Source organism: Calliopsis andreniformis, chromosome 1 (genome assembly GCF_051401765.1).
Source record: "Calliopsis andreniformis isolate RMS-2024a chromosome 1, iyCalAndr_principal, whole genome shotgun sequence".
Lineage (NCBI taxonomy): Eukaryota > Metazoa > Arthropoda > Insecta > Hymenoptera > Andrenidae > Calliopsis > Calliopsis andreniformis.
In genome coordinates this window covers 9,189,363-9,214,886 of record NC_135062.1, presented here as the reverse complement: position 1 = coordinate 9,214,886, position 25,524 = coordinate 9,189,363, and the positions used below count along the sequence as shown (strand labels likewise).

Here is a 25,524-nt window from a genome sequence, read left to right as displayed (position 1 = left end):
TGAATTTGTTAAAGAGTAAAAGTGAAATTTATTACCTTTTGTTAAAAACAATCGAAACTATAAGTAATAAGTAAAATGTAATATTCAAAGATTCAACTGCACCACGAACAGTATGTATGTATTTTCAAATATTATTTTGAGTGACATAACCTCACTTTGTACCACGTGAAAGTGACTGAACTTTAGTAAGTATTACTATTAATGAAGTATACAACCATATAGGATAAATTGAGATAGATAGATCGTTGATCTATTACCCAATTGTGTAAACAGAGATAAAAGCAAATAATTTATTTACTAACTTATTGTAATTTGCAATGCAATGATCATCGAGCAGAAAAATTGTATATTTACTGCAAAAACCCTGTTATATATTTATTAAATAAATATGTCTAAATGTTGTATATCTATTTACAATTTGAATATTTTGAGCATTTATTAAGTCCATTTCTGAAAAAAATATTGCATTTATGCACAATAAATGTTTAGTGACAGCGCCTTATATATAAATGGTCATCAACTCTTGATTATACGATCCTGAATCTGAATTTGTCAGTTTCTTTGCGCCTTTGAAAGCGCTTTCAATTAGTAATTTTTCGTAATATTAAAATAGTGAAAACAGTATCAATTGGACTTGAGATTTAATTGTAACTTAGCGGGGTTTTGGAATTTAATCGAGTTTTAGTAGGAATTTGGGATTTATTTAGGACTTACATTCAAATATAGGCGGGGAAAGTTGATTTCAATTCCTACCACTTCTTACTTTAGGCTGAATCGATAACGTTGAGAGTGATACGAAAATGGTAACAGTTTGATCTACTTTTATACTTCGTAAATGCAAAAACTAACTACAAATTAACAACATTTTATCTTATTGAAGATATGGGTTTGCAATAAATTCAAATAAAACAGTGTTCATGGAAAAGTTTTTAGAGTTTATTTGTGCTAACATCTGATATGATCAGATAATTTATCTGAAGAGGACCTGTTTTTTATCTACACTTTTTTAATGTGGCTCGAAATTTTCAAGTCAGCTGTATAAATAGTAAAGTTTGAACCTCAAATTTCGCTAGTTTTAAATTTCTTTTTTCATCAATGATTGTCATAGTAATATACATTAATTAACTAATTATATATTTAATATTTTTTCACGTGTAAGCTCTAAGATTATTATTAATTTCTAGTGCTAACAATTGAATGTCTTGATCTCGTGGCATCAACGTGTCACATATGTATTGTAATTTAAAGATGATGTTTTGAATTGTTACACGTTTTTAATTTTGTTACCGACCATATTGTTACATGTTACAACCTTATCAACTCGTGGTTCTGTAGTTCTTATTTTAAATGTTTGAAAATATATCGTTATTGTCTGCATATTATCTGCATAATACAAATTTAAAGTGCATTGAAAGAATAGTCTGAAATAGTCTTCTGAAAGATAAGTTTGAATAACTTTTGATCCACGTAATTGTAGGTATGAGAAAGGTGTTGAATCTTAACCACTTGCAGTTTTGTTGAAAATCTTGTAAAGCATGTCTGGAAATGAGAAAATTGTTCTTGTAACTGGTGGAACTGGATTAGTTGGTAGAGCTATTCAAAGTGTTATTGAAACTGAAAAACATGCAAGTGAGAGATGGATATTTGTGGGTTCTAAAGATGCAGATTTATGGTAATTTCTTTTTCAATTCTACTTCATTAGTTTAATTATACAGTTACATGTTTGTAAGTAAGAATGTTGATTTCAGTAATAAGCAGAGTACAGAAAAGCTGTTTGAAAAACATAAACCAACACATGTCATTCACTTAGCCGCTATGGTTGGTGGTTTGTTCCATAATATGGCACATAATCTAGATTTTTTGGTAAATGGAATTAACTTTCAGTGAGTGACATATTACCACTATTCAAATATACTATATAAAATATATAACATAACTTTTCAGCGCAACAATATACACATGAATGACAATGTACTACAAACAGCTCATGAGAATGGAGTTAAAAAAGTTGTCTCTTGTTTATCAACTTGCATATTTCCTGATAAAACAACATACCCGATTGATGAAACCATGGTAATTTTTGTTCTGAAGGTTTTTAAGTTTTAAAGCTATAATAAGTTTTTATTTTATTTTTAATTATTTTCTTAGATACACAATGGACCACCGCATCCATCAAATTATGGGTATAGTTATGCCAAGCGGTTAATAGACATTGCAAATAAAGGTTATTACGAACAACATGGTAGAGTTTATACCAGTGTTATTCCTTGCAATGTATTCGGTCCAAATGACAATTTTCATCCTAGTGCTAGTCATGTTATACCAGGCTTAATGCGGAGGCTCCATGACCTGATAAAAGATGGTATAAAATGTTTTATTTGAATTTTTAAATACAATTCATTGTTTTATAGAGCATACATTTTTTAGGAAATACTGAGGATAAAACTTTTACTGTGTTGGGTTCTGGGAAACCTTTAAGGCAGTTTATTTACAGCTTAGATTTAGCTAAGTTGATAATATGGGTGGTGAGGGAATATGATTCTGTCGAACCAATTATATTATCAGGTATATGATCAGGTGTATCATTAATATAAAAGATTGCTTTAATTACTAATGTATTTATTTTTGTAATATACAGTTGATGAGTCTCAAGAAGTTACAATATCTAGAGTAGCAGAAGCCATTGCAGAAGCCTTTAATTTTAAAGGGAAATTAGTGTATGATGTATCTGCAGCTGATGGACAATATAAAAAAACAGCTAGCAACGCAAAACTACGGAAATATTTACCAGATTTTCAATTCACGCCATTTGAACAGGCTATTAAAGAAACTGTTGATTGGTACATCAAAAATTATGACCAGGCAAGAAATTAACGAATATTAAATATTCCGATATTCTATTTCCAATATGTTTGGCTGTGTGAAATTAAGAAAGTTTAAATTTAATTACATAATATTTTAATCATTTATATAATTATATAAAAGATAATTTATTATAAGGTAGAAATTGAGTTATTTGCAATTCTGTATTTCTATATGTATAGCTGCTAGTACTTCCACTAGTCTCTGCAAAAAACTAGACAAATATAATTAAATGTTATTACTATAAATATTGTATATTTTTGGAAAAATATTCTGTTAATAACATATATTTTCTGTAGGTTGTGAATTTCACAAAAAAATTGTTTATTCTAAGATTGTCAAATAAACATTACTTATTTTCGATTAAATTTATGTGCCATTTTAATCTCAAACCATGTGATAAACTTTTTTGGTCTTATTTAAATGAAATAGATCAGCATATGTACATCATCACAATCATTGACTGCTTCCATTCAATTGTGATAATTATCGGGGAAAACACGGAAATAACTCGTCTATAATTATTTAATCAGATTCTGATGTTGATAATACATTTATCTTCTGTTTAATTATGTCCAAGTTAAACAAATGAAGAAAATGAAATAAACATCGAATGAAAGTTAATATTACGAAATTCTAGTAAATGGAGATACTCTTATAACACTAGTTTTTAATTAGGTATACCTAATACATTAAAAATTAATCAACTAAATAATGCATTAAAAACTAAATAAAGTCAATATTAATATTCACGTATCGGGACATAGTCAACTACTGACTCCTTTCCCTCATTTATTTACACAATTACCACAGAACTACTCGTCAATAATTCTCCTCTCGCGAAATTCAAAAATCAGGAAAATCGGCGGAACAAAACCAAACAAGTTCATAATTAAAAGCTACTCCAAATAATCGCCCCAGTTATTTCGACTCTGTCCCAGTACCCTAGGATCAACAAATCCAAACGAAGGAACATCTGCTCCCTCACCAGGAAGTAACAACCAAGAGCAGAACCACCCGTCAGCGTTGCTCGACGACTGGCTGCGTATCGAGGCGGAGCGTCGTCGCGACGCAGCGTTTGCCGCACAGTAGGCGTCGCGACGCAGGCGCGTGCACCGACATATAGATTGAACACCCTCAGACTCGTCGAGAGTGCACGGTGGCTCGAACTCCGCGAGCTCAGTCGCGCTCGAGGTGGCTCACCTCGACGATCGCGTCGATGATACTTTTTCCGCGGTCACATCGTCGTGGTCACGATGCTGGTGTCCTGCCCGCACGTGGTGCGGCATCTGCCAAAAATCCACGAATAAAATGCGCCCCTGGGGCAACGTGATCAGCACTCGAAGAGAGGAACCAGCGATGGGGGTGCGAGGACACGAGGACAGGTCGCGGCATCGTAGACGGTAACGCCGGTTCATCGGCTTCTCTGGAAGGATTTCGCTGATAGTCTTCTAAAATAGCGAACAATGAACACCCAGAGAGTGTTTTCTCGCTGCTCTTCGCGGGACTCGACAGCTTTCAGCTGCGGGAAAGAACACGTACGAGTGTAAGGGTTGGCTGGGAGCTTAGACAGTGGACTAACAATGTGTTGTTATTGAGGATGGGACTCGCGTGAGGGACAAAGGGCGCGTCGAGAATATTATTCGAGAGTGATTGGTAAAATGCAGTTGCTGGATGGTAAGGCGAATGTGGGAATTGGGCGAGAGGAAACGAGTGGAGTTAGTAGCATTAAGGGTTCTCGGGTTCGAGGAGCAAGTAGTAAGGTAACTGTTTCTGGAGACGGTGATAACTTAATTAGTATTGATTGTGTGTTCCTGTAGAGGGAGTGATTCGAGGAATTCGCTATGACATTTAGGATAGTTCTTCAGGAAGTTCGTGGATTTTGTTCTGGCGTTTGTGGGGAGAGTAAGTTAGTTAGGTGCAAGTTCAATGTAGCAGAGCGTAGTTGGGGAAGTTTCGCGGCAGACTGGCGGACTGAGCGAAGTAAAAGCGTTCTACTGTTGATACACCAATCGTTTGAGAAAGAAGGGAAAGAAAATTACAGAGTTTCGTCGATTTAGGTTCTTGTTTTACTGATGAGTTTATAACGAGGAATACATCTCTGCACTCCAATTTGTGCAGCGTAAATGTAAAAGTGCTGCAAAAGTATTTGGTAATACTAGCTTGATGGTGCATTCATGTTCCTTGGAAGTTTTTTTAATTTACTTGATCCTCGTCATTGAAAAATCGAATTAAAATTGCTGGGGATTCTTGCGTTTTTTAGTTTCAAGTTACTAGAGTTTCTTATTACAGATATTGTAAGTTCCTACAATTTCTGGTCATTGAATTAGGATCTCCCGAGTACTACTGGAAAATTGTTAAACTGTAAAGTTCTGTAACTTTGTTTCCTCGAAAACTTTTACAACGAGAAGCAAATTCAAGCTTGAACTCTCTACTCTTCGATTCCTGTGACCGAATGGTCGATATCCAAGGACTAAGAACTTCCCTTAAAGACAGTGCTATTCAAACTGTAAACATTTCTTCATGTTTGACAAGAAATCGAGTCCAGAGGCGCTAGTTTTCGGAATTTTATTTTACAGCATTGAAAACTATACTAATTTTTCTATAAAATAAGCCAAACCTCATTAAAAAAGCATGTTTTTTGGCAGAGTTACAATCACTTGAAGAAACGTCTACTCTTTCTATTTTCTGACATACTGCAACGCTGTGATTTTACCAAAGATGTGAATGGCAGTGTATAATCGTGCAAAACTTTATTCTACTAATAAGTAATTTCAAGATATAAAAATATAGTCAAAGGGAAGAGCTACAGTCTTTAGGAAACGAAATTATCAATTTCTTTTCTGAGACGATCCATTTTTAAAAATAGTTATCTTCGTAGAGGCAAACGATTGCGTCATCTTCACTTACAATCCTACTCCCAGCGAACAAAGTGGTTCTTCTTCGAGCTCTTGTAATTCTTTTAATAGAGTCCATTGATTACCATTAATGCTGTCCGATTGAAACGAACTGTTAGAGAGTCTACGAGATTTCGCTTGTGTGACTTTGGCAGAATAAAATTTAGAAGATAACAGAAAGAATCTCAGGAGCATGTAGGCGCTTAAACGTTTCAGCACACCCTTGAGAATTGTTGGTAGTTGGAAACGTTCTATCAAAACGAGATTATTCCAGTTGGAACTGAATGTGTTGAGGTCTTTGATAGTTTTTGAAATTCACTCTGTACCTGTCGTACACACTAGATCCTTTGATTTCGTGTTTCTATTATTTTTATTCGTAGAAAATTTGATTACAAGCTTGGAAACGTATTTTTGTTTATTTTTTAATGGTTTTATGTTGACTATTGCGTTAAAATCAGAGATTGGATTATCTAGGATTATCTGTAGAGTCTGTACTCGGTATAATCTCGCGATTTGCTAAATATTAACGACTTTGTATAGGATAGCAGACATATTTTCGGAGTTAATTTGCGTTTTTTTATCAAACAAAAAAGTTGTACAAAATGTGAGGGTAATTATTTATTTCAAGAAATAAAGGAAATAACGTCGATTACATTGCAAATGAATACTGTATAGTGACTCTTCGCTATAGACTCAGGATCTACTGAAGTGTTTACGACGATAGATGGTTTTGAATTTGATTTGCATGTCGCTAGCTTATTTCCATGTTTACAAAGATATGAACATTGCTCAGAGTTTTAATAGAGAAATTCATTTATGAGAGAAAATTGCAGCTATTTTATTAGCAATTCTAGGCTCCAATCTACCAAACTGGAGACCTAGAATCTGGAACCTAGAATCTGGAATTTAGGACCTGGAACTTAGAACTTGGAAACTAGAACCTGAAACCTAGAACGTAGAACCTGGAACCTAGAACTTGGAACCTAGAACCTGAAACCTAGAACCTGGAACCTTGAACCTGGAACTTAGAACCTAGGAGCGAAATCCTAGACGTTGGATCCTAGACTCTAGACCCTAGACCCTAGAATCTAGACCCTAGACCCTACATCCTAGTCTCTGTAACCTGGAACCTGGAACCTTGAACCTAAAATCAAGGACCTGGGACAGAGAACCTGGAACCTAGAACTTAGCACCTTCACGCTAAAAAAGAATCACGTTTCCAAAGAATTAAGAATCAGTGAAATCATATATTATCTAAATCTACCAGATAACTGCAGATACCCATAATATCTTATCTTCCTATGCAATCTAACACAAATCAATCCAGAATCGAAACAGTTATCTTTTTACATTAACTAAAGCATTCATCGGACCCGAGAATTTCACCCAACAACATATTCCTCAAATTAATTCAAGAATATCAACTCAGCAGCGCAGCAAAGCTTACAACCGTTTCCCGCGGCTCGGTTCATCGTCCTAAAAGTCGCTAACAAGATTGTAATTAAGACACTAATCAGCAGGCTGTGTACAAAAATATCACCGTGACTGCAAACGTGTACCATCGTTCAAAACGGACGCAATCGTTGATACATTATCATTGCATTCGTCTTCCTAGCAATCATTCCTCTTAACTTTCAATCACAGTGCTCCGCGGCGTCCTGCACCAGAATCAGTGAAACGATTCTATTATTTTACTATAACTAGTCAGTTGACGAGTCACACAGTGAATGCGCAAGAAACTCTTCGAGGAACACGAGGGGAACTTCAGCCAAGTTCGGATCTCATTAGCGAACAGTCAACGCGGTGACGGGGTAACTTCGTGTCGCAAGAATGGTCTGCTCCGCTGCTGTCGCGTTTCGTCGAGGGAAACACTGCGTTCAGAGACGTCAGAGGTCTGCGATAGAGCACCTTAGCGATGGGGAAGATCCACGGCCAGGCAGATAAAAACGACGGAAATGCTTGTCGCGGGACGCGGCGACGACCCCGACGAGGCGATTGGCGTTCCTATCGAGTTCTGGAGAGGCCTCAGAGCAAGGTCCAAGTTCGCGTTACTCGGTGATTCGGGGACAAGCACCTCGGGTCCTCGTCGAGTCGGAGCGGCCCGAGGAGGCGTTTGAATGGGAAACGCGGCGAAACGAGCGAGAAGAGATGCCTGGTATCGTGGTGTTCCGACGCCGATGGAGCGTCGGCAGCGACGACCTCGTCGTGCCTGGTGCTTTTCTCTTCCTCCTGCATCTGATATGGTGAGCGATTATTTATTTAGCAGCGGGAATTTCCCATAGGGGGTTCTCTGTTTTATTGGAAGTTAAGAATGAGAGTGGTGGACGGGGTTGGGAGGGGAGGCTGAGGCAAGCAGGGATTATGAGGGGTTGTTTTGGCGTGGAATCACGAAAAACTTGAATTTGTTTTTCTTTTCATGTTGTTTTAAAATATGAAGCCTCGAGGGGGTGTACTGAGAAAATAAGTAAAATAGGTCAACTTAAGATTCTTTTAGTTGGGCGAAGTTTTAACCCCTTCACGTACAATTTTCTTTTTTAATGTTATCACCTTCGCTGCCGACTTGAAAGGAGTGATAACCCAAACTGCCAACCATGGATCTCCCATTAAGTGAACATAGATCCCTCACGCGATGGTGCGTGAACGGTTATTTGAGAAATATCCTCTTCGCGCGTTAGCGCGTGATCGGCAGCAAAGGTATTGTAAAAAGTGCACAAGTCAGACTCGTTAAAAAAAAAGCGAAGGGGTTAAATGAAATATCGAAATTTTGAGGGAGTTATCAACTTCAATTTCAAAGTGTTTTTGCAGAGCTACTACTATTTGTAAAATACTAGGTTTAGTTATTAAATGGTTTCGAAGATATGAGCAATTAAAGTTTCATATCTTCTTCTTCTTTTTGTTTTTAGTCTCTATATTTATTCTCTATTTCACTGAAAAATGTTTTGAAAGAATATTTATTTTTCAAAATTCTAAACTTTAACACATATTTCTAAAACTGAATATTTCAGAATCATACATTATATCTTCATACTATGGAAATTTAGTATCTCATGCACAACGTATTAGTATAAAATATAATAGCAAATATTATTTTCAACTTAGCATTATTCAAGAACTTGAAAGCCATTATGTGTAAAGCAGAATACAAGTTTCTGTTTAATTACAATTCTTTCCTATTGTGAATCATAATTATAGTACTACTCCATTTACACGAAATTTATTATTTCACAACTAATTAAAGATTTTAACAGTTCCATTTCATCTCTGGGGGGAAGCGAAGGTCCGATGTTCCTGAATCTGGAATGAACTTTGTGAAATAATTTATGTCTACCAAAGTAGAACAGAGTATTCACGTGGGAACAATTGTTCACAGTCTCGAAGAAAAATTGGGAAGTGATTTTAGAATTCAATTTCTGTGTCTCGCATTTTGGTGGTTTTACACGATCACGCAGTCCCAGCCTTTCATACCCTCGCGGAATTGTGGAAATAAAAAGCAGAGAAATTGGAGGCAGGAAATTGGTAGCGGAAACCTTGAGAAATCGTTGACGGAGGACTGCATTTTTCTATCTCGAAATTGCCTCGATATATTTACCTCTGCCGATCCTTTCAACCTTTTAACGATCGACTACACGCAGGGTTTCAAGAATTCCCAACGATTGGACATGCACATGCGGAGATCCTAGTATTTATAGAGGCTCCTTAGAATAGGACATGTTTACAGATAATTTCAGGTGACCTATATCACAGATCGATGCATCTACCTATTCAGGTTATACATAGGTCCTTCCATGCGAAATCGGACACATTTTGGAGTAATATCGCAGATCTTGGTAAAATTTAGATATATTATCATCCTTAGGGATGTTTAAACATACCTCAAATGCTTTTTAAAAATTTTTTAAATTAAGAATTTTACAGCTGTCTGATGTGGAGTGTTGATTTTTTCAAAAATTCATATTTCTTGAACTAGTAACTACATGAGAATCAGCTTGTGCCTGCTCATAACGAAGACATGAGAGCATTAAAGAAAAATTATTTCGTTTAAAAAAATTGTTTGGAAATATTTTTTAAGTCCAGGAAACATGCATTTTTTAAAAAAGTTAGCACTCCAGCTAGCTATGTAAAGTCTATAATTTTTAAAATTATAAAAGATTCTTCGAGATAGGTTTAAATATAGCTAAAGACTAGAACATATCCAAATTTGAACGCGATCTGAGATGTTACACCAAAATGTGTCCAATTTCGCATGGAGTGACCCACATATGTTTTGATTAGTTCATAGAGATATTCTCAAGCCTTGATTTCCTGTTCTTGATCACCATCGCGATTCGATAATCGAGCCGTGAACGTACCTATATGCGCTCACCATGCTCCATCAGGTCATCTTTGAATTCATGTCTGCAAATTACACAATTAATTATACACTTTATAATTAAACGCGATTAGTCGCGCAGAGGAATTTCAATTACGTCCTCTAGCCTCTTTACGTGCCGCTCCAAGTTCTTGCAGCTTAGGCTGATCCACTTGTTCTCTGTTATGTGAAACGACTGCAATTAAGAGGCAACGGAATTTTATAGAGTCACGTGTTACTTCGTTTATTCATATTTTTAGTTAAATGGGTATACGGAAGTGGCCTCGTAGATTGAACTGAGAAAATCAATTTCGAAAAGTTATGTTTTAGGTTTAGACGAAGTAATGCAAACATTTGAGTGGGTTTTTTAGTAAGTTTTTTTGGGGGTGGAACAGGTGTTTGTGCTTTATTCTTTGAGCACTGCAGAGACAAAACTTTTTAAATTATTTGTTCAAATGAATGCATTTGGAAATTTGTTAATATAGTTAGTATTAACAAAATTGGCCTGAAAGGAATTAAAATTAGGATTGGAAGTTCTTAAACTAAATTTTTATACAGATAAAATTACTTTATTTGGCATTTTCTATAAAATAATATAAAGTAAATGTTTGAAACAATAAAACATTTAACATACAAATTGTTCAGAAGTTCCTGAAAATAACAGTCTAGAATTAATTTGCATACGTCCTCATTTTGAAACAAACTTGTTTGCTTTTTTATTGAAATAATTAGCTGCCTTCTTTATCTGTTATTTTTCGTTGGAATGAAAAGTGTCGAATTTTGATTAAAATATGAAGCGAAAGACTCAGTAAATATTGTGTACGAATACTTTAATTTTAAAAAATCTTTTTCAATAGTCTCCTAAAGGAACTAACTTTATTCAAAACATCTTCGAGATAAGTAAAGAAAAATCAAGTTCCTCGTATAAATTTGTTAACTCGTTATTTAGTAAAAAATAAAACCCAACAAATATTTAAATAAACGAAGATTGTCTTAATCGTAACAGCCACAATAAAAATATTTTCTTGCTCTCGTTATAGTTATAATCTGTTTGATAATCGAAAGCACGAACAAAGTTTAATTGATACCATTTTCGCGAATGAATCGATGTTCCCAAAGATAAACCTTGCTTCAAATTCTTCAAGATAAAATTTCATCACGTTATCTACGTAGTATCTTCGTAAAACAATCTCGCGAAAGAAGCAGAATGAAATTGCGATCGTTTAAAAGATAATAAGAGGACGTCAATAATGGGACATTGGTTTAATAGAAATTTTATCGACCACAGTTTTTACGCTGAAACCGAGTTCAGCCGAGCTTGATAGGAAACATGGAGAAACGAATTCAAGGCATCGACATATCGAAGACACGCGAGTTTACAGGGTCGACGAAAATGAAATGGACGATCGCCAATTTCTCCGCCACCCTTGGCCCCTCCCCCCTGTGCCTGGGTCATTTGCCGCGTTCGTTAACGATTTTCTGAAGTTAAGACGAACAGACGCGTCGTGACGCGAAAGCTACCCTTTGATCACCGCTAATAATAATCCTACAATATCGATGCTCAATAGTTCTCACTTGCCTCGTAATAAATTACGATAGTCCACTCGGAACGCACTGGTATTTGCGTATGCAAATCGGTAGCTTTCAGAAATATTGTATAGGGAGATTTTAAAATAGGTGATAGAAGGACAGAACTCTGAGGGTAGGATAAAAAGACGAAGAGAGAAAATTAATTAAATGTAGAAATTTAATATTAATATTTAAAAGAATGGTCGGTATACACTATCGTGCATGAGTATTTGCACATTTCCATATTATTGCAATATGTAAAATGCAACAAGTAGAACTCTACGATATAGTTTTAGAGGGTTACAGCCCTCATCTTAGACGATACAAGGTTTACAAATTCTGAAAAGAATAACATTTGACGAAACAATAATATATAACATGTTAAATTACTATGTCAATTTAAATTTGATAAATTAAATTCTTGCATCATAGGAGCATTTGCGTTCGAGGAATGATTTGATCAGTAGACTAAACAAGAAACTACCTTATACTACCAATATTAAAAAATAATATTAATGAAATTTTGTACGTAAAGTCTTTTATAAGGTAAAATATAATTTAAAGTAAAATGATAATAATAATATTAAAATAATCTTCAGAATGGATACATAAATTTCTTTTAAAGAATCGTTGAAAATATATATTATACTACTATTCTCATCGAGCACGCTGTAAAGTACTTAATTTCATAAATTTTATACGCATACTGAGTAGCAGAAATAACTGAAAAGAAACAACACCCACAATAGAATACATCACCAGTCAGTAACAGGAAGGAAGGGGGTGGACAAGTGTTCTTGACATTGACAACTTTATACACATGCAGCAAATATCCACTGAACGATGGTGCTTTACACATTTACAGCATTGTTATACATTGCCTTTGTGTATCATGCAAATTCAATAATGTATGATCAAAATTTCTATACTTGGTGTCTATACTTTAATGAATCTTATTAAAAAAAATCGTTTAATATACATTTGTAATGAATGTAAATATGCAGTATTTTATATTTCAATAATTCTTTTTTTAATTATAGTTATTCAATAATGTGTGTCAATTATTGCCCATATATCACAGAGACGTTTTGAAAACATTTTAAAGACATACAGTAAAGTTCTAAAAATGCCCAAAAGACGTCTTTCAGACGTCTGAAGTTACAAATTAGTATGTCTTTAGGACGTCTTAAAAGACATTCATAAGACATCTGAAAGACATCCAAATTACGTCGATAAGACATACAAACAAAAATAGACAACTTTGAGACGTCCATATACTGTGTCTTTAAAACGTCTTATGGACCTAAATTTCGGAAGTCTTCAAAACGTGCGCTATTGGATATTCCTAAAACGTCCAAACTCTATCGTAATACATTCAACCACAAAATAGACATAAAACAAATGTCTTCACAACGTCGTGTGCTATCTGGGTGCTCATTTTCGCAAACAGGTCCCCTGGTTGAAACAAATCCCTAATGAGACAGTACTAAATCTTAGAAATTTCAGAACTTTTCTAAACTTTCACAATCCACTCACAAGACTCTTGCAAGCAAAAAAACCAAAACCCAAAAAATTCCCAAAATCGTACCCAAGATCAAGGCAACAGCGAATCCTCGTCGCCAGCAAAAAAATTTGACTCCCAACGCGCCGCTCGTAAACCAGAAGATTACCCTTTCGTGACACCCATTCAAAGATTCAAACTTCGCACCGAGAGGGCTAAATCCGTAAGGCGGAAATGGTTTGGAAACTGACCGCAGGATTCCCTCCGTTTTTTTTTTATCTCCTTTGCCTGCCGATGAATCCGGCGTGCACAGTTTCGTTCCGCGTTTGAGCGATTCAGTGCTGCCGTGACAGTCGGCTGGTCACGAGGTCTGGCGTTCGGGTCGTTCGCCTTGTGTCGTGGCTGTGCAGCGAAGCTGGATGTGGAAGAATGCCGAGCCTCATCGCGTTCGGCAGACGATGGAGAGTCGGTAGCGATGACCTGCTCCTGCCCGCCCTCTGCTTGGCTTTCATTCACGTTTTCGAGTAAGTTTGCCACGCGTGTAGAGCCTTCGTGTTCCACGAGAAGTCCCGCGGGAAGCATTGCTCCGAGGCTGTTCCGCGAGACATCTTACCATTTTGCTGATTGGGTGTTTGGAATCAAACTATCTTGCGCAGGGGACTATTTCTGAGCGGCTGAATGTAACATGAATGAGTGTACGAGTTTATTCGTGACTGATCTGTAGAGTGTCGTGACTGTAGACTGCTGTTTATGCAAGCTTGGATTTTTAGGAAGAGAACTAGGGAAGAGCAACTTAGAGATCTGTTTCTTCCTTCGAATACTATAAAGTGTATTCAGCTTTCGATATTTGGTAGATTTCGATGTTTTGTATATTGTATGAATTTTGTATGATTTTGTGTATTGAAATTTGTAATGAATTCATGAAGATCTGCAGTCTAGACTTATGAGACACGAACAGTAGTGCAGCAGACAGTCCAGTAGCACGTGAGGTAACATATCTATTCTTGATTTCAATATCTACGTTATTCTATATTATAACTGTTTATAAATATTGTTAGATATGTTTCGTTTAATGGATCGCGACACTGGACCAAGCCAGATGCATATTGCATAAGATTGTGCAAACTTTGATCCGAGACGATCACTGTGATAAACTGGAGTTGTTGTGGTTTTTATTGACGCGTAGAATCGTTATATACGAGATAGATTTGACTCATTGGATAGGATTAACCCGAGTGTGCAATTATGTTATCGAATCGTGTATGTAGTTCAAAGTGTCACAATTCGAAAGAGTATGTTTTATATTGGGAAGCAAAAAATTATAAGCTGTAGGCTTAGGAGAAAATTATTTGCAATTAAGACGCTATCTGCAAGAAGGGTTTAAGTGCAAAAACTGTGTTACGAAAAAATTACGTCCACATTTACATCATAATAATTGGAGAGGTAAAACTCTACATCAAAATGTTCTATTTTTCTTCAACATTAAAAATGTTGAACTAAATTAATACTTTTTTAAATGTACAATGTATGGAGCAGATGTTCGTAATAAGGTCATGAGATAATCTCTCGTCCTTATTACACCTATGTTCTCAATTAGACCGCTGGTTTTATGCAATTTTATGTCTTCGTTAATACAGTTAAAGAAATGGAACCTAAACCTAAAAAAAATCTGCATTACATTTTTGACAAAAGTGTTTTATACAAATGATTTATGTTATATCTCGTGAAGGCACAGAAGGAAATAGGGTCAAATGCCCTAGGTACCATGTCTCACAAGAAGTCCCGTGCAAAGCATTGCCCTTAAGCCATTTCATGCGACATCTGTTAATAACATCCATACGTGATAAAGACATAAATCGCCTGCATGTGAACATACGATCGCAGCAATCGAAGGATTAAATGATGGATAGAGTAATTGGCACGCACACTATCGATTATGGTTAAGAGATAGGATTACAGGATTTCTGTGTATAGAGTGTGTAGACACTTAAGCATTTATTTCTGTCGAAGGGTTAATCGGAGTACGCATCCATTCTGTATCCTCTCCTCGGCGTCTGTGATCGACGAATGAATCTGATTCGTCGCTTTCGTTCGAGTCAGACGATTTGAGATCTCGAGCAGACGATTTGAGATCTCGAGCAGACGAAGTGCTTTCCAGGGAGGGGATCGAAGGCATTCTCGCGACACAGTGGTGACGCGCGAGTAGCGAACTGGCGGGCAAATGTCCCATCGCAGTGATGCACGGTGATAGTTAAGAAAGAGTTTAAAGTTCATGTTTTTATGCGTGGTGTCATAAAGTGGTAGGATAAGTTCGAAGACGCGAGTTTTACCGAGAAAAGAAATGGGAATACTTTTCAGTGTTCCTGTAATCTGAAAAGTTGTGTGGAGAATAAATGTTGGGGGTTGATTTCTGGGGCTTGGTTTAAATGCTGCACGCTACTGTAGTATGCGTATCATTGAAGAGAGCAGATGACAATTTGCTCGAATTATCGCTGACTAGGTAGATCTGGGGAGACCTTTGTGATCTTAATGGATCTTCGCGCGTTTTGATGTGTATAGATTGTAGTGTAATAACATGACCTTTTTATACAGGCTGATTCATTTGAAGTTTCATATGTAGTAATCTTCTAAATTCTAGCTCGTTTCAAAAGATATTTTAAATAATACGTTCATATAAAGAAAATTTGGGTTTAAAAGGGTTTATGTATTAGTTAATAACTAGACATAATAATTAGATACTTAATATTGTTTTGAGAAAATCTGGTGTTATAATTATACTCAACAGTACACTTTCCTCTATGGCTGTTGTAGTTGTAGGTGAAATAAATTTTCTTTATTTTCTTTCGTGCAAACAATTTCTGTTGAAAAATTGTTATTATATGTCAGATCGAAATCCCTCCTTAAAAAAATGTGTCCTCATTTTTCATAACTGTCCAGAATCCACAACTTGTCACACTTTATTATACAATAGCGTTCTAGTATCAGTTGTTGATTCTTTTAATCTCGTTAAAACAAAGCACGTTATTTAAATCAGTGCAAGTGTCAATTTTCTCTTTAATTTTTGATAATTTTATTTTTATGTAGTTATTTCATACTTTTTCACGAGTCTCTGTCGGAACCCAAGATACGACCGATGTAAATAGTGTGTTACTGATTTATGTCTTTTTCCAATCTTCTTGGTATTATCGAAATCCCTCGACATTGGAGGAATAAGGAGGAAAATAGTTACGTGGAGTAGTAGTATAGATGATTTATCGTGAGAAGAATTTATAGCGTATTTATGACTCATGATTCATATAAAAACTGGTCTGAGTGAAATATCTTATCGCACTGTAAATGTTTTTAAAGATAGAAGTACTCTGTAACGAGTGTGAAGACACAGGAAGTGAATCATAAACAAGATTATTAAATACACAAGTAGATAAATACATACATTTACTTACGAGTATTTCAGTTTTTGCACGCAAACCATAAATAAGAAAATGGGTCCAGGAACGAAATAATTAAAGAAAAAAATGAAATTACACTTCTTTAATTTTAATAAATTGATCATCAAGAATTATAGTTAGGGAATGCCTGAGACTTAATTAAAGAGACTGTCAGGTTCATTTAATTATAAAATTTGAAATAATAAGATTTCTTAGATTCCTGCAAATTAGCATGTACAATTAGTTTATATTTTTGTATATACTTTTTTCGACTATTGCTATAACTATCAAATATTATGCAATGACTGTAATTTTACGCAAAGCTATTAAGCCATTTCGTGAATAATGCCATTGAAGATTATTTTCTTTCTAAGAAAATTACTGACAGCTAAATTTAGTAGGTAATAATTTAGTAACTAATACAAAAAACCTGTACCTTAGAGCCAGACTAATCCAAGACCACTTTTGTTATTTTTCAGGAAAAAAATGCGATTACCCTTTTCTTACCATAGTACTTAAAGTAATTTATACCATTAAATTCCCTTCACTTATAACGTAACTTCACGAAATTCCCATTATTCCAATAAAATGAAAAAAAAGCAATAAGATCCTGTGAAAAACTTAATTTTGAAAAAAATGAACTTAAGTTAGTCTGGCTCTGAGGTACAGAAATGGTTTTTCATTTCTTACACAATTGCTTAAACCTTTCACAATAAAATTTCTGCTCTGTCATATTATCAAGTAGTGAAATAAAAAACGACATTATTCAAAACATGCAAAAAATTGCAAAATGTACATAAATTAAGTTTGCATAAAAATTAGCGAATGAATTATCAGTTTATAAAATTAAGATAAGCTCGAAGTACGACGTTACGAACCATTTTCCTCGCAATTATTTCAGCTAATTTTAATTGAAGCTTCTCTGAATGAGGGAAAGTGGAACTTAGACCGCGAATCCTGCAACAATAACGATTGTCTCATAAACAGCTAGAGGCAGCCTGTTTCAGTTTACAACGTTCTTTCCCAGCCAGGGATCTTGGGAGATGTCGTTTCGCGGGGTTCGTTTGCGACAGTAAATAGATTTAGCATGAGCCCGACCGCGACGTCGTATAAACTCGTCTGGCTTCCATGGAGATGGCGAACTGTTCGGGGGGATACGAATTCAGTTTCTCCTTCGACATGGGCGCCATTTCCTCCTTTTTCGAGCGGGGGACTTTATCTAACACTTTTTCGATTTTCGTCTTTCGCGCGATGAAAAATTCATGGAAATCGGGACGCAGCGTTTGGGATTGGATTAAATTTCAAATTCGCCATGTCGGTGTAAGAGCTCCGTCAGAACGCCAGCGTTTCAGCAACGATATAAATTCCGCGAGAAAATGGTCGTGACGTTGAAGAGAGTCTCGTGGACGTGAAAACAGTCGATAAAATCTCATATTTTTTTATTGAGAAATTGTGCGATTTTCTGAGAATGGGTTCCAGCTTCAACATTCTATGCGTTTATGTGTATATGTATAGTGAAATTCTGATTTTCTGGGTAACGGATTGCTTTAATGTTATGATGTTATTATATTATCACATTAATTGGTGGCATCGTTAACGTACTTATGTGTAATCACAGTTAAATTATCGTAAGTAAATTAATTGGACTATTCCAGAGCTGCGATAATGGTACCCCAGCTGGTTTTATAGTAGGGATTGATGATAGTATAGAATTACTCATATTAATTTATAAAATGTTAACGTTTATTATATCGAAAGATCATTAAGAACTGAAATACAGAGTTCCAGGAAGTGGGATTCATAATTTGGATTTAGAGATTACAATATTTCAAATTGGAGCATTTGAGAAATTTAATTTAAGAAATGCAAAAGTTCTCCCAAAAACTAACAAATAACACTTTCCACTTCTATATTAACCCACAAATAACTACTTCTGAGAAATCGAGCGATTTATATTCTTGAATTACCCTCAAAATAACGCATCGACCATAAATGCAAAATAACAATTGTTCGATAGGACAATTCGTAAAAATAATTTTAGGCTTCAAAAATTTCAAAAATCTTTACTCAAGCATTTACTACTAAAAATATCATTAATTACATTATTTTAAACAACACCTTATTCGTAACTCAAAATTCATTTCCTGTAGGCTAACACACCATTGCAGAACAGGGTCCATTTATACCTAATAATTCCACATACATAGACGATGATAAATCGCCTGGAAGACCAAATCACAATCAACACTTCTCAAATCCATCTCAAGATTAAAACTGAAATTGAATCGAACGGAAATCATTTATCGGCCTCGCGACACGATCACCTTAATTGCGCGTCGTTCCATCGTGATTATCCCGAAATTGAATCGCGGAACGATTCCAGATCGAATCGGTCCTAGAGTTCCTCGGTTCTCCCATGGCTCGAAGGCGTTGCCATGCGTTACAGAGTTCGTAGACGCGGGCCTAATTCACTTAGCCGTTTATAAAACGATCCCCTTTAAGCCAGGGAGCACTTGCAGCGCGGAAGAATACCCTGCTCGAGACAGAGAGAAGATTCGACCGTCTTCACCGCGTCGAGCGGCGGAACCTCTTTGTAGATTTGCTCTTTCAGCGTGCCCGAAGCGCGTTGTGCAGATCTTGTGTACCCATCCACACTTTTCGGCTGCGATGACCCGCAAGGAAACAGAAGGAAATAGCGTAAGAAGGTTCCCCCGCGAAACGGCATTCATTTATTTGAAAGCCTGGGGACGCGTTAATCTGCGCGGAAATACAGGGTGAGTTGTGAATCGCTCGTTACGTTGTTTGCGCTGGGTCTCATGGTTTAAACAAAAAACTGTTCAAACAAAAGTTTATCGGTGTCGGGGGAAGAATTTATTGGTGTAGAAAAAGCTTTCAAATATATCTTTTTTTAAATAAAATGTTGAAATTCTTTACTAGGTACTTATTTACATTTTCAGAGTTTTAGTGAATAGAGTATTTCTCTTTTCTTATTTTGAGACTACTTAAGCTAATTGGTGTAATAATGTATATATCATAGATAATTTAATTATGCAGACGTAAAATGATTTATGCCTGAAGCACAGTTTTTGAGTTTATATCCTTTGTACGTAACATCAGTTGTTTCGTATTTGGGCAAGAAAATAAACAGATGAATGTTTCGTTAAGAATGTAAGTGAAATTATTTTAGGATCGCATAATTACAGGAGAACCACGATTAACCGAATTTCGAATATTCCTGTTTCTTTAATTTTTTGGTATCAAGTGAAGTGTTTATTGGTCTAAAAGAAATTTTAATATGACACATAAAATGTACTTCAAAAGTGACAACTTAAAAAACGTGATTTTTGAATTACGCCTATAAATCAAATTGGTAAATGCACTTCTATTTGTAATAAAAAGTTTACTAGTTAAAGATCAAAATTATAGAATTTATTCAAAGAATTCTTCAAATGTAAATTACAAATTATTTAAATAATAACAAGAAAACCATTTAATACAAGTAACACATAATTTGGACTAATTATTCAATCGAGATAACTTTCATTAAAAAAACTATTCTTTATGTTAATATTATGTATTTAATACATTTATTAAGTATATAATGTTACAATATTAAGTGTATTATCTATTTAATAAATGCATAATAATTCATTAAATAAATGTACATAAAGAATGAAATAAATAATTTTTTTCGGAACTCATAAATTGTTTTTTGCTTCCCCTCAAAAACATACCTTTTCCAGTTGTGTCACTTTTGTAATACATGTGTCATATAAAAATTTTTTTTACACCAATAAACACCTCACTTGGTACCAAAAAGGTTTTGTTTGAAACATTTCTTTTTAATTCAAATATTGTGGTGACCGATTCACAATTCACTCTGTAGAATATTCCATTCGCGTATGTAGTAAAATGAGCGACGTGAAATATTCGACCGACGAGGCAAAATGAATTTGTGTCTCGGTTATTGTATGAATTAATGATTTACGCATTTCAGTTTGAAATACTGGTAACGAAAGTCTCTGTCAGCTCCGTTGTTTCTTTTATTCTAAAGTTGCTCTTGGGTAGGATTGTCTATTCTTTTTAGAACGTTTGTACCATTTTTATTCTTTCGTAAGGTATGACTTTTACCATTTTTTTTAATACTTAAATATGAAGATTCTGAATCTAAATGAATTTTTAATTATCTGAGTCTTTAGTTTGAAGACATTTTTGTATTTGTGATTTTTGCAATTGACAATGTTTTTATATTTTAATACAATTTTTAGAAGTTTAACTTACAATTTTTTGTATTTATGTCGTTAATATTAGGTTCACTGAGAAATTGTTACTAATAAAAGATGATTTATAATTTTGAAAGTTATTCAACTAATAAATTTACTTATTCTTTTTTATACTACGATGGTGTTCAGTACACGCATACTACATATCATGTATTAAGTATGTCGTAAAAGTAATGTAAAATATGTGTTTATCTAATCTGACTCTCATCGAATTAAAAAATGTCCAAAGCAATTGCCTCGAACTTAAGTGCAGGTTTCGAGATGCCAGATCATTCATCTTATTACACACTAAAAAACTGATAATAATGATATACGAAACCTTGATTGCGCGTCACTGCGTATGTAATCAATTAAACTCTCCTTTTACAACTCATGTAACTAAAGCACAATAGTCTGCATGTGAGCCAAGGTCAGATATGACGAACGCTCGGTGAATTCTTTTACTCTCGTCGCGTGTGGAACTCAGTCTCCCGATTATGCTCATGCTTGGAAACAAAAAAATAGTTTGCCCTCTGTCGAGGATCAGCGAGAGGTATCGACGAAAAGCACGTTCTCGATGATCAATACGACAGGCGGAACAGCAGTGGTCTCGCTCGTGAATGGCCTGTTACACCCTCTCTCACCAGCTATGAATCATTTACGGTTCACCCTATATATCCATCCCCATTCAGCGGCATTGTGTTTACGCGCGCTGTGTGCTCTAAACCGTGTGCAACCAGCTCGTCTTTCTCGCCCCGAAATCGATAGAAATCGCGTGTTTGCTTCCTCTGCCTCGACTTCCGCGTGTATCCGTCTTTTAACGAACTTTTCTATTGAATCGCGAGTTGAAGAACAGTGGGAGCCCAAATTTATGGGTAGACGAAATACTTTGACACACGCTTAAACAATATATATTTGAACACGGAATAAATGATAGGAACAAGAATAAAATACATTATTCAAATAAATTTTTACAAATACTTAAGAAGAAAATTGATTTAGATTTATTAATATTCTTTTTTAGAAGTTACATTTAATTGGACACATTTTTTAGACAATTCAATTTACTTTGGATCAAAGATTAAAAACAGTTACTTTATAAAATCCTTTAAGAATTAAGGAAATACTTTAGTATAATGTCAATCCCCATTTCTTTATTCTCTTTTTATATTAAGAGTGTTATTAATCATTATTGCAAATGGGAGAAAGATTAAGGAAGAATTGTAAACCTTAAACTAAGTGAAAATCCAGAATTATGAAATTGTGGTTGTTAATTAGAAGCGTTTAAAGAAAGTAGTGATTATCATTGACATTTATTTAATATAAAGGAACTCTTGTCTTACGTAATTAAGACTTGGGTTCTACGATCCTCGACCTAGACAGTGGCTATGATAATCACTGCTCTTCACAACGTCTGACTTCTGCCACGAGTTTCGAGTTAACAATGGTACTATTCAGTTTACCGAGTTCCAAACAGATTTTACCAATTTTAAACTCTTAAAAATAACGAAGGAAGGCTACACCACAGTTTCAGTGTTCTCGATTTTCGTCTTGTTTTGCTGTCGAGTAAATTCTCGAGCAAGGGATTACCTTGTAAATTTTCCACCACCTTTGGTCAGAAATCCTATACATATATGTAAAATGATTCTGTATATGAATAAGTTAATTTGAACTATGACACGTATTTTTCCAGCAAGATTTTGAAATGAATTCATGGATGCTTGAATTAAACAAAAAAGACAATAGTTGATATGGAAGACGAAGTGTGAAAGGAAATATAAAATTTAACGCAACATATCCGTCGGGATTCAGTTGATTAATATTCATTAATTCATTTACATCCAAGGAGCACATTACTCATGCATTTTTCGTTCACCTCGTAAAGTTGGAATGAGTCGTGCATTAATATGGATCATCATATTTTTCCTATGCAAAATATGGAACTACTTTATTTAAGAAGGCTTTATTTATGATTCTTTTCGTTGGATAATGCAAATTGTATCGCGTATATTTTTAGCAGAGCACAATTATCTGTCAGCTATCGAATCAATAAGGAAAAATATGAGGAAATAGCAAGTTATTAATTATTGGTGGCTATTTAGTTATACATGTGTGCTGGACATGCATAAAAGTTTTGCATACATATATACGTATGCACATTCTTATAGAATGTTTAATCCATTAAGGTCAAAAGTTGCGTAAACACAGCATTTCACTCACTATTTTTTTTCTAATAAATTCACGTGATTGAATTCTATGTTTTCGTGGCATTATTATCTCAGAGATCTCAAAGATTAGCTTAGTGTTTCTTTTGGTACTATTTTTCTTTTCTGATCTAGATTCTATGACGTTTTGAAAATTGGAAAAATTAAAGGTATTCGTAAAACTACCTTTTACGAATATTTTTTCATTTACGTCTATTTTTTATTATTTATTACGTCTACTTTCATGGACGTCTATATGCGAGTGTCTATTCTTACAAAAGGTTTAGAGTTTTTATTATTTCGGTAATATAATGTACACTGTACGTGGGACGATTATTTCAGAGATGTGCTCTGAAGCACATTATTACTTTTTGTTTGAAATATCAGCGAGGATGATTGCAAAAAAATACAAATATAGATTTTAAATAATTGCTCACGAGACTACAAACTAAATAGTCTTTTTAGGAATACACCTACTATCATGTATGAAATATACCAAACTAACTGAAATTAATTTAAGGGATTTAAATCTAAAATTAAACAGTATAGTATAACGTGTTTACTAATATTCAAATGCAACCTAACAAATCGAATTAAATAAACAAATTCATTGATCCCTCGCTCCAAAACGAAACTCAGTCCCGCGTTAAATTCAGCACTGTACATTTTCACACCCCCGATACAAATAATCAAAAAATAATTGGGACTCCCTCATGCAAGAATAATCAAAATTTAACGAAGCAGGCCTGCAAAAACAGCGAGAAAGTCACGTTTTTCTAAATGATTTGCCGAAGGGAGGGCTCGTCGAGCATTCATCTGGCGAATCGAGAGGCGCTGGGTGAAAAGATAAGCGCTGATAGAAAAGAACGATTCCTTTGACGTGTTCGTAGACAGGAAACGTCGGAAGTGTCTGCTCGAAGAGACGAATTTGAGCATTCTTATTCCCAGTCGGTCATTCTTTGAAATCGGACACTTTTTAGAGTAACACTTCAGATATTGTTTAAAATTGGATGTTGTAGTCTTTAGCGATGTTTAAACATATCTCAAAGGGCTCTCAAAAATTTTAAAAATTATGAATTCTACATCTGCTTGACGTGGAGTACTTTTCTCAAACATTCGTATCTCCTGAACTAATAAATGCATGAGAATCAGTTTATGCGTGCTTATAGTGAAGACATTAGAGTACTGGACAGAAATTACTTCATTAAGAAACAATTATTTTCAGCTATTTTTCTTGCAATTGTTTTAAACCAATGCAGTTTTCTTGCAGTAAGCATGAATTTAAAAATCTAAAAAAATGAGAATAAAGTAGTTGACACAGTACTCGACCAATACCCAATAGTCGATCACTGTAATAAATAAGAGCGTTACTTGAACTTTCTCAAACTGATCACACAATAAGTTTAGATATCTCTTCTTATATCCAAACTCGAACAGACCTGAGATATTACTCCAAAAAGTGTCGAATTTCACGTGGAATAATCTCAACGCCACTACCGACTCACATCTGTCGTCTAAAAACGACAGTTGTCTCGGTTACGGTTTTCGCGCAATGTCACGCGCTCGTTACTCGAAATCGTGCCAGCTGAAACGCTCCACAGCGATGCTCGAAGAATTCCAGCGGCATGTGACGGATACCTCGACAGCCGTCGCTCCTCGTGGCCCCTTGCATTGACTCCATAACTCGTCCCTTCGAAGACGCGATGTTTATTACCGCAACGCGGCACGTGAACGCGAATCCTTTAAGAAAATTGAAAAAACTGTCGGGACATTTCATCCGTGGAAGTATCCTGAGAGGAATAAATCAACCGATGGGCTCCTGTAATCGCGGCTCTTCCATCCAGATAGCAATATCATCGTAAAAGGAAAAGGGAAACGCGTAAGGAGTCGATAAAACTCCCTGAGATACTTCCTATCGATTTGCTGCTACTCTTTCTTCACGCCCACGGAATGCCTCTAATAAAGTGCAATCGAAGGTTCGGAACAGTGATTTTAACGGCCATCGTCGCTGTGGAAATCGATAATTCGACTTTATTCTCGTTTGCAGGAAGGAAGGAACATTTTTCGGCTGCGCGTATCATGAGCCATCTGTGGCGAAGTTAGTGTTATAGGGTTGAAATGTGAAATTTAGATGCATCTATCGCTTAAGTAGTGAATAGGTGTTTCTCAAGTATTGTATCACAATTTTTGCTATTTAGAATTTTTTAAGAAATTGAATTTTACATGTGAGATAGTGTGATAATTGCAGATTTTTAAGAACGCAAGTAGTGGGTTTAAAAATGAAAATTTGTATAAGAATAGGATGTGTTGATTGAAACCTCAATGGAGAAAGATTATGAATGCAAATGCTGTATACTGTATTTGCATGAAGAACGTTCTTGCTGAAAACTATAGTTTTGAGTTCGATCACTGGAAACAGCAATTTTATGTAGAACAGTTTGATATATAGGTAA

The 25,524-nt window shown here is 35.2% G+C and overlaps 3 protein-coding genes across 12 annotated transcripts in view; 2 read left to right on the top strand and 1 right to left on the bottom strand.

The window, feature by feature from the left end:
- LOC143177540 (uncharacterized) overlaps nt 1–25,524 on the bottom strand; it is a 113,719-nt gene that overhangs the window by 1,907 nt on the left and 86,288 nt on the right. The window contains exon 1 of one of the 3 annotated variants that reach the window (XM_076375523.1): nt 303–378. The exons of 1 other annotated variant lie outside the window; for it this stretch is intronic. The gene's annotated coding sequence lies outside the window, so the exon portion shown is untranslated. Of the gene's footprint in view, nt 1–35; nt 282–302; nt 379–25,524 lie in introns of those variants that run through there. One more of the 3 variants, XM_076375507.1, reaches the window with a different exon arrangement.
- Gmer (GDP-L-fucose synthase-like protein) lies at nt 835–3,343 on the top strand. 3 transcript variants are annotated; one of them, XM_076393186.1, is made up of 7 exons: nt 835–1,045; nt 1,478–1,672; nt 1,749–1,863; nt 1,945–2,073; nt 2,149–2,362; nt 2,428–2,565; nt 2,639–3,342. In XM_076393186.1, the coding sequence occupies exons 2-7, from the start codon at nt 1,536–1,538 to the stop codon at nt 2,872–2,874; spliced, it is 969 nt and encodes a 322-aa protein (XP_076249301.1). In that variant the 5' UTR covers nt 835–1,045; nt 1,478–1,535; the 3' UTR covers nt 2,875–3,342. The 3 variants fall into 3 exon arrangements, with proteins under 3 accessions (XP_076249301.1, XP_076249309.1, XP_076249316.1); XM_076393194.1 differs by lacking the exon at nt 835–1,045 and adding an exon at nt 1,069–1,154 and having other exon boundaries at nt 2,639–3,343; XM_076393201.1 differs by lacking the exon at nt 835–1,045 and adding an exon at nt 1,092–1,107 and having other exon boundaries at nt 2,639–3,343.
- The window catches only part of Inae (inactivation no afterpotential E), an 83,385-nt gene continuing 61,934 nt past the window's right edge, over nt 4,074–25,524 (top strand). For 4 of the 6 annotated variants that reach the window (XM_076391163.1, XM_076390917.1, XM_076391249.1 and 1 more), the window contains exons 1-2: nt 4,074–4,539; nt 7,192–8,002. In XM_076391163.1, the coding sequence (XP_076247278.1) occupies nt 7,908–8,002 (95 nt within the window). In that variant the 5' untranslated portion in view covers nt 4,074–4,539; nt 7,192–7,907. Of the gene's footprint in view, nt 4,540–7,188; nt 8,003–25,524 lie in introns of all 6 variants that reach the window. The other 2 variants (XM_076391079.1, XM_076390998.1) reach the window with 2 other exon arrangements.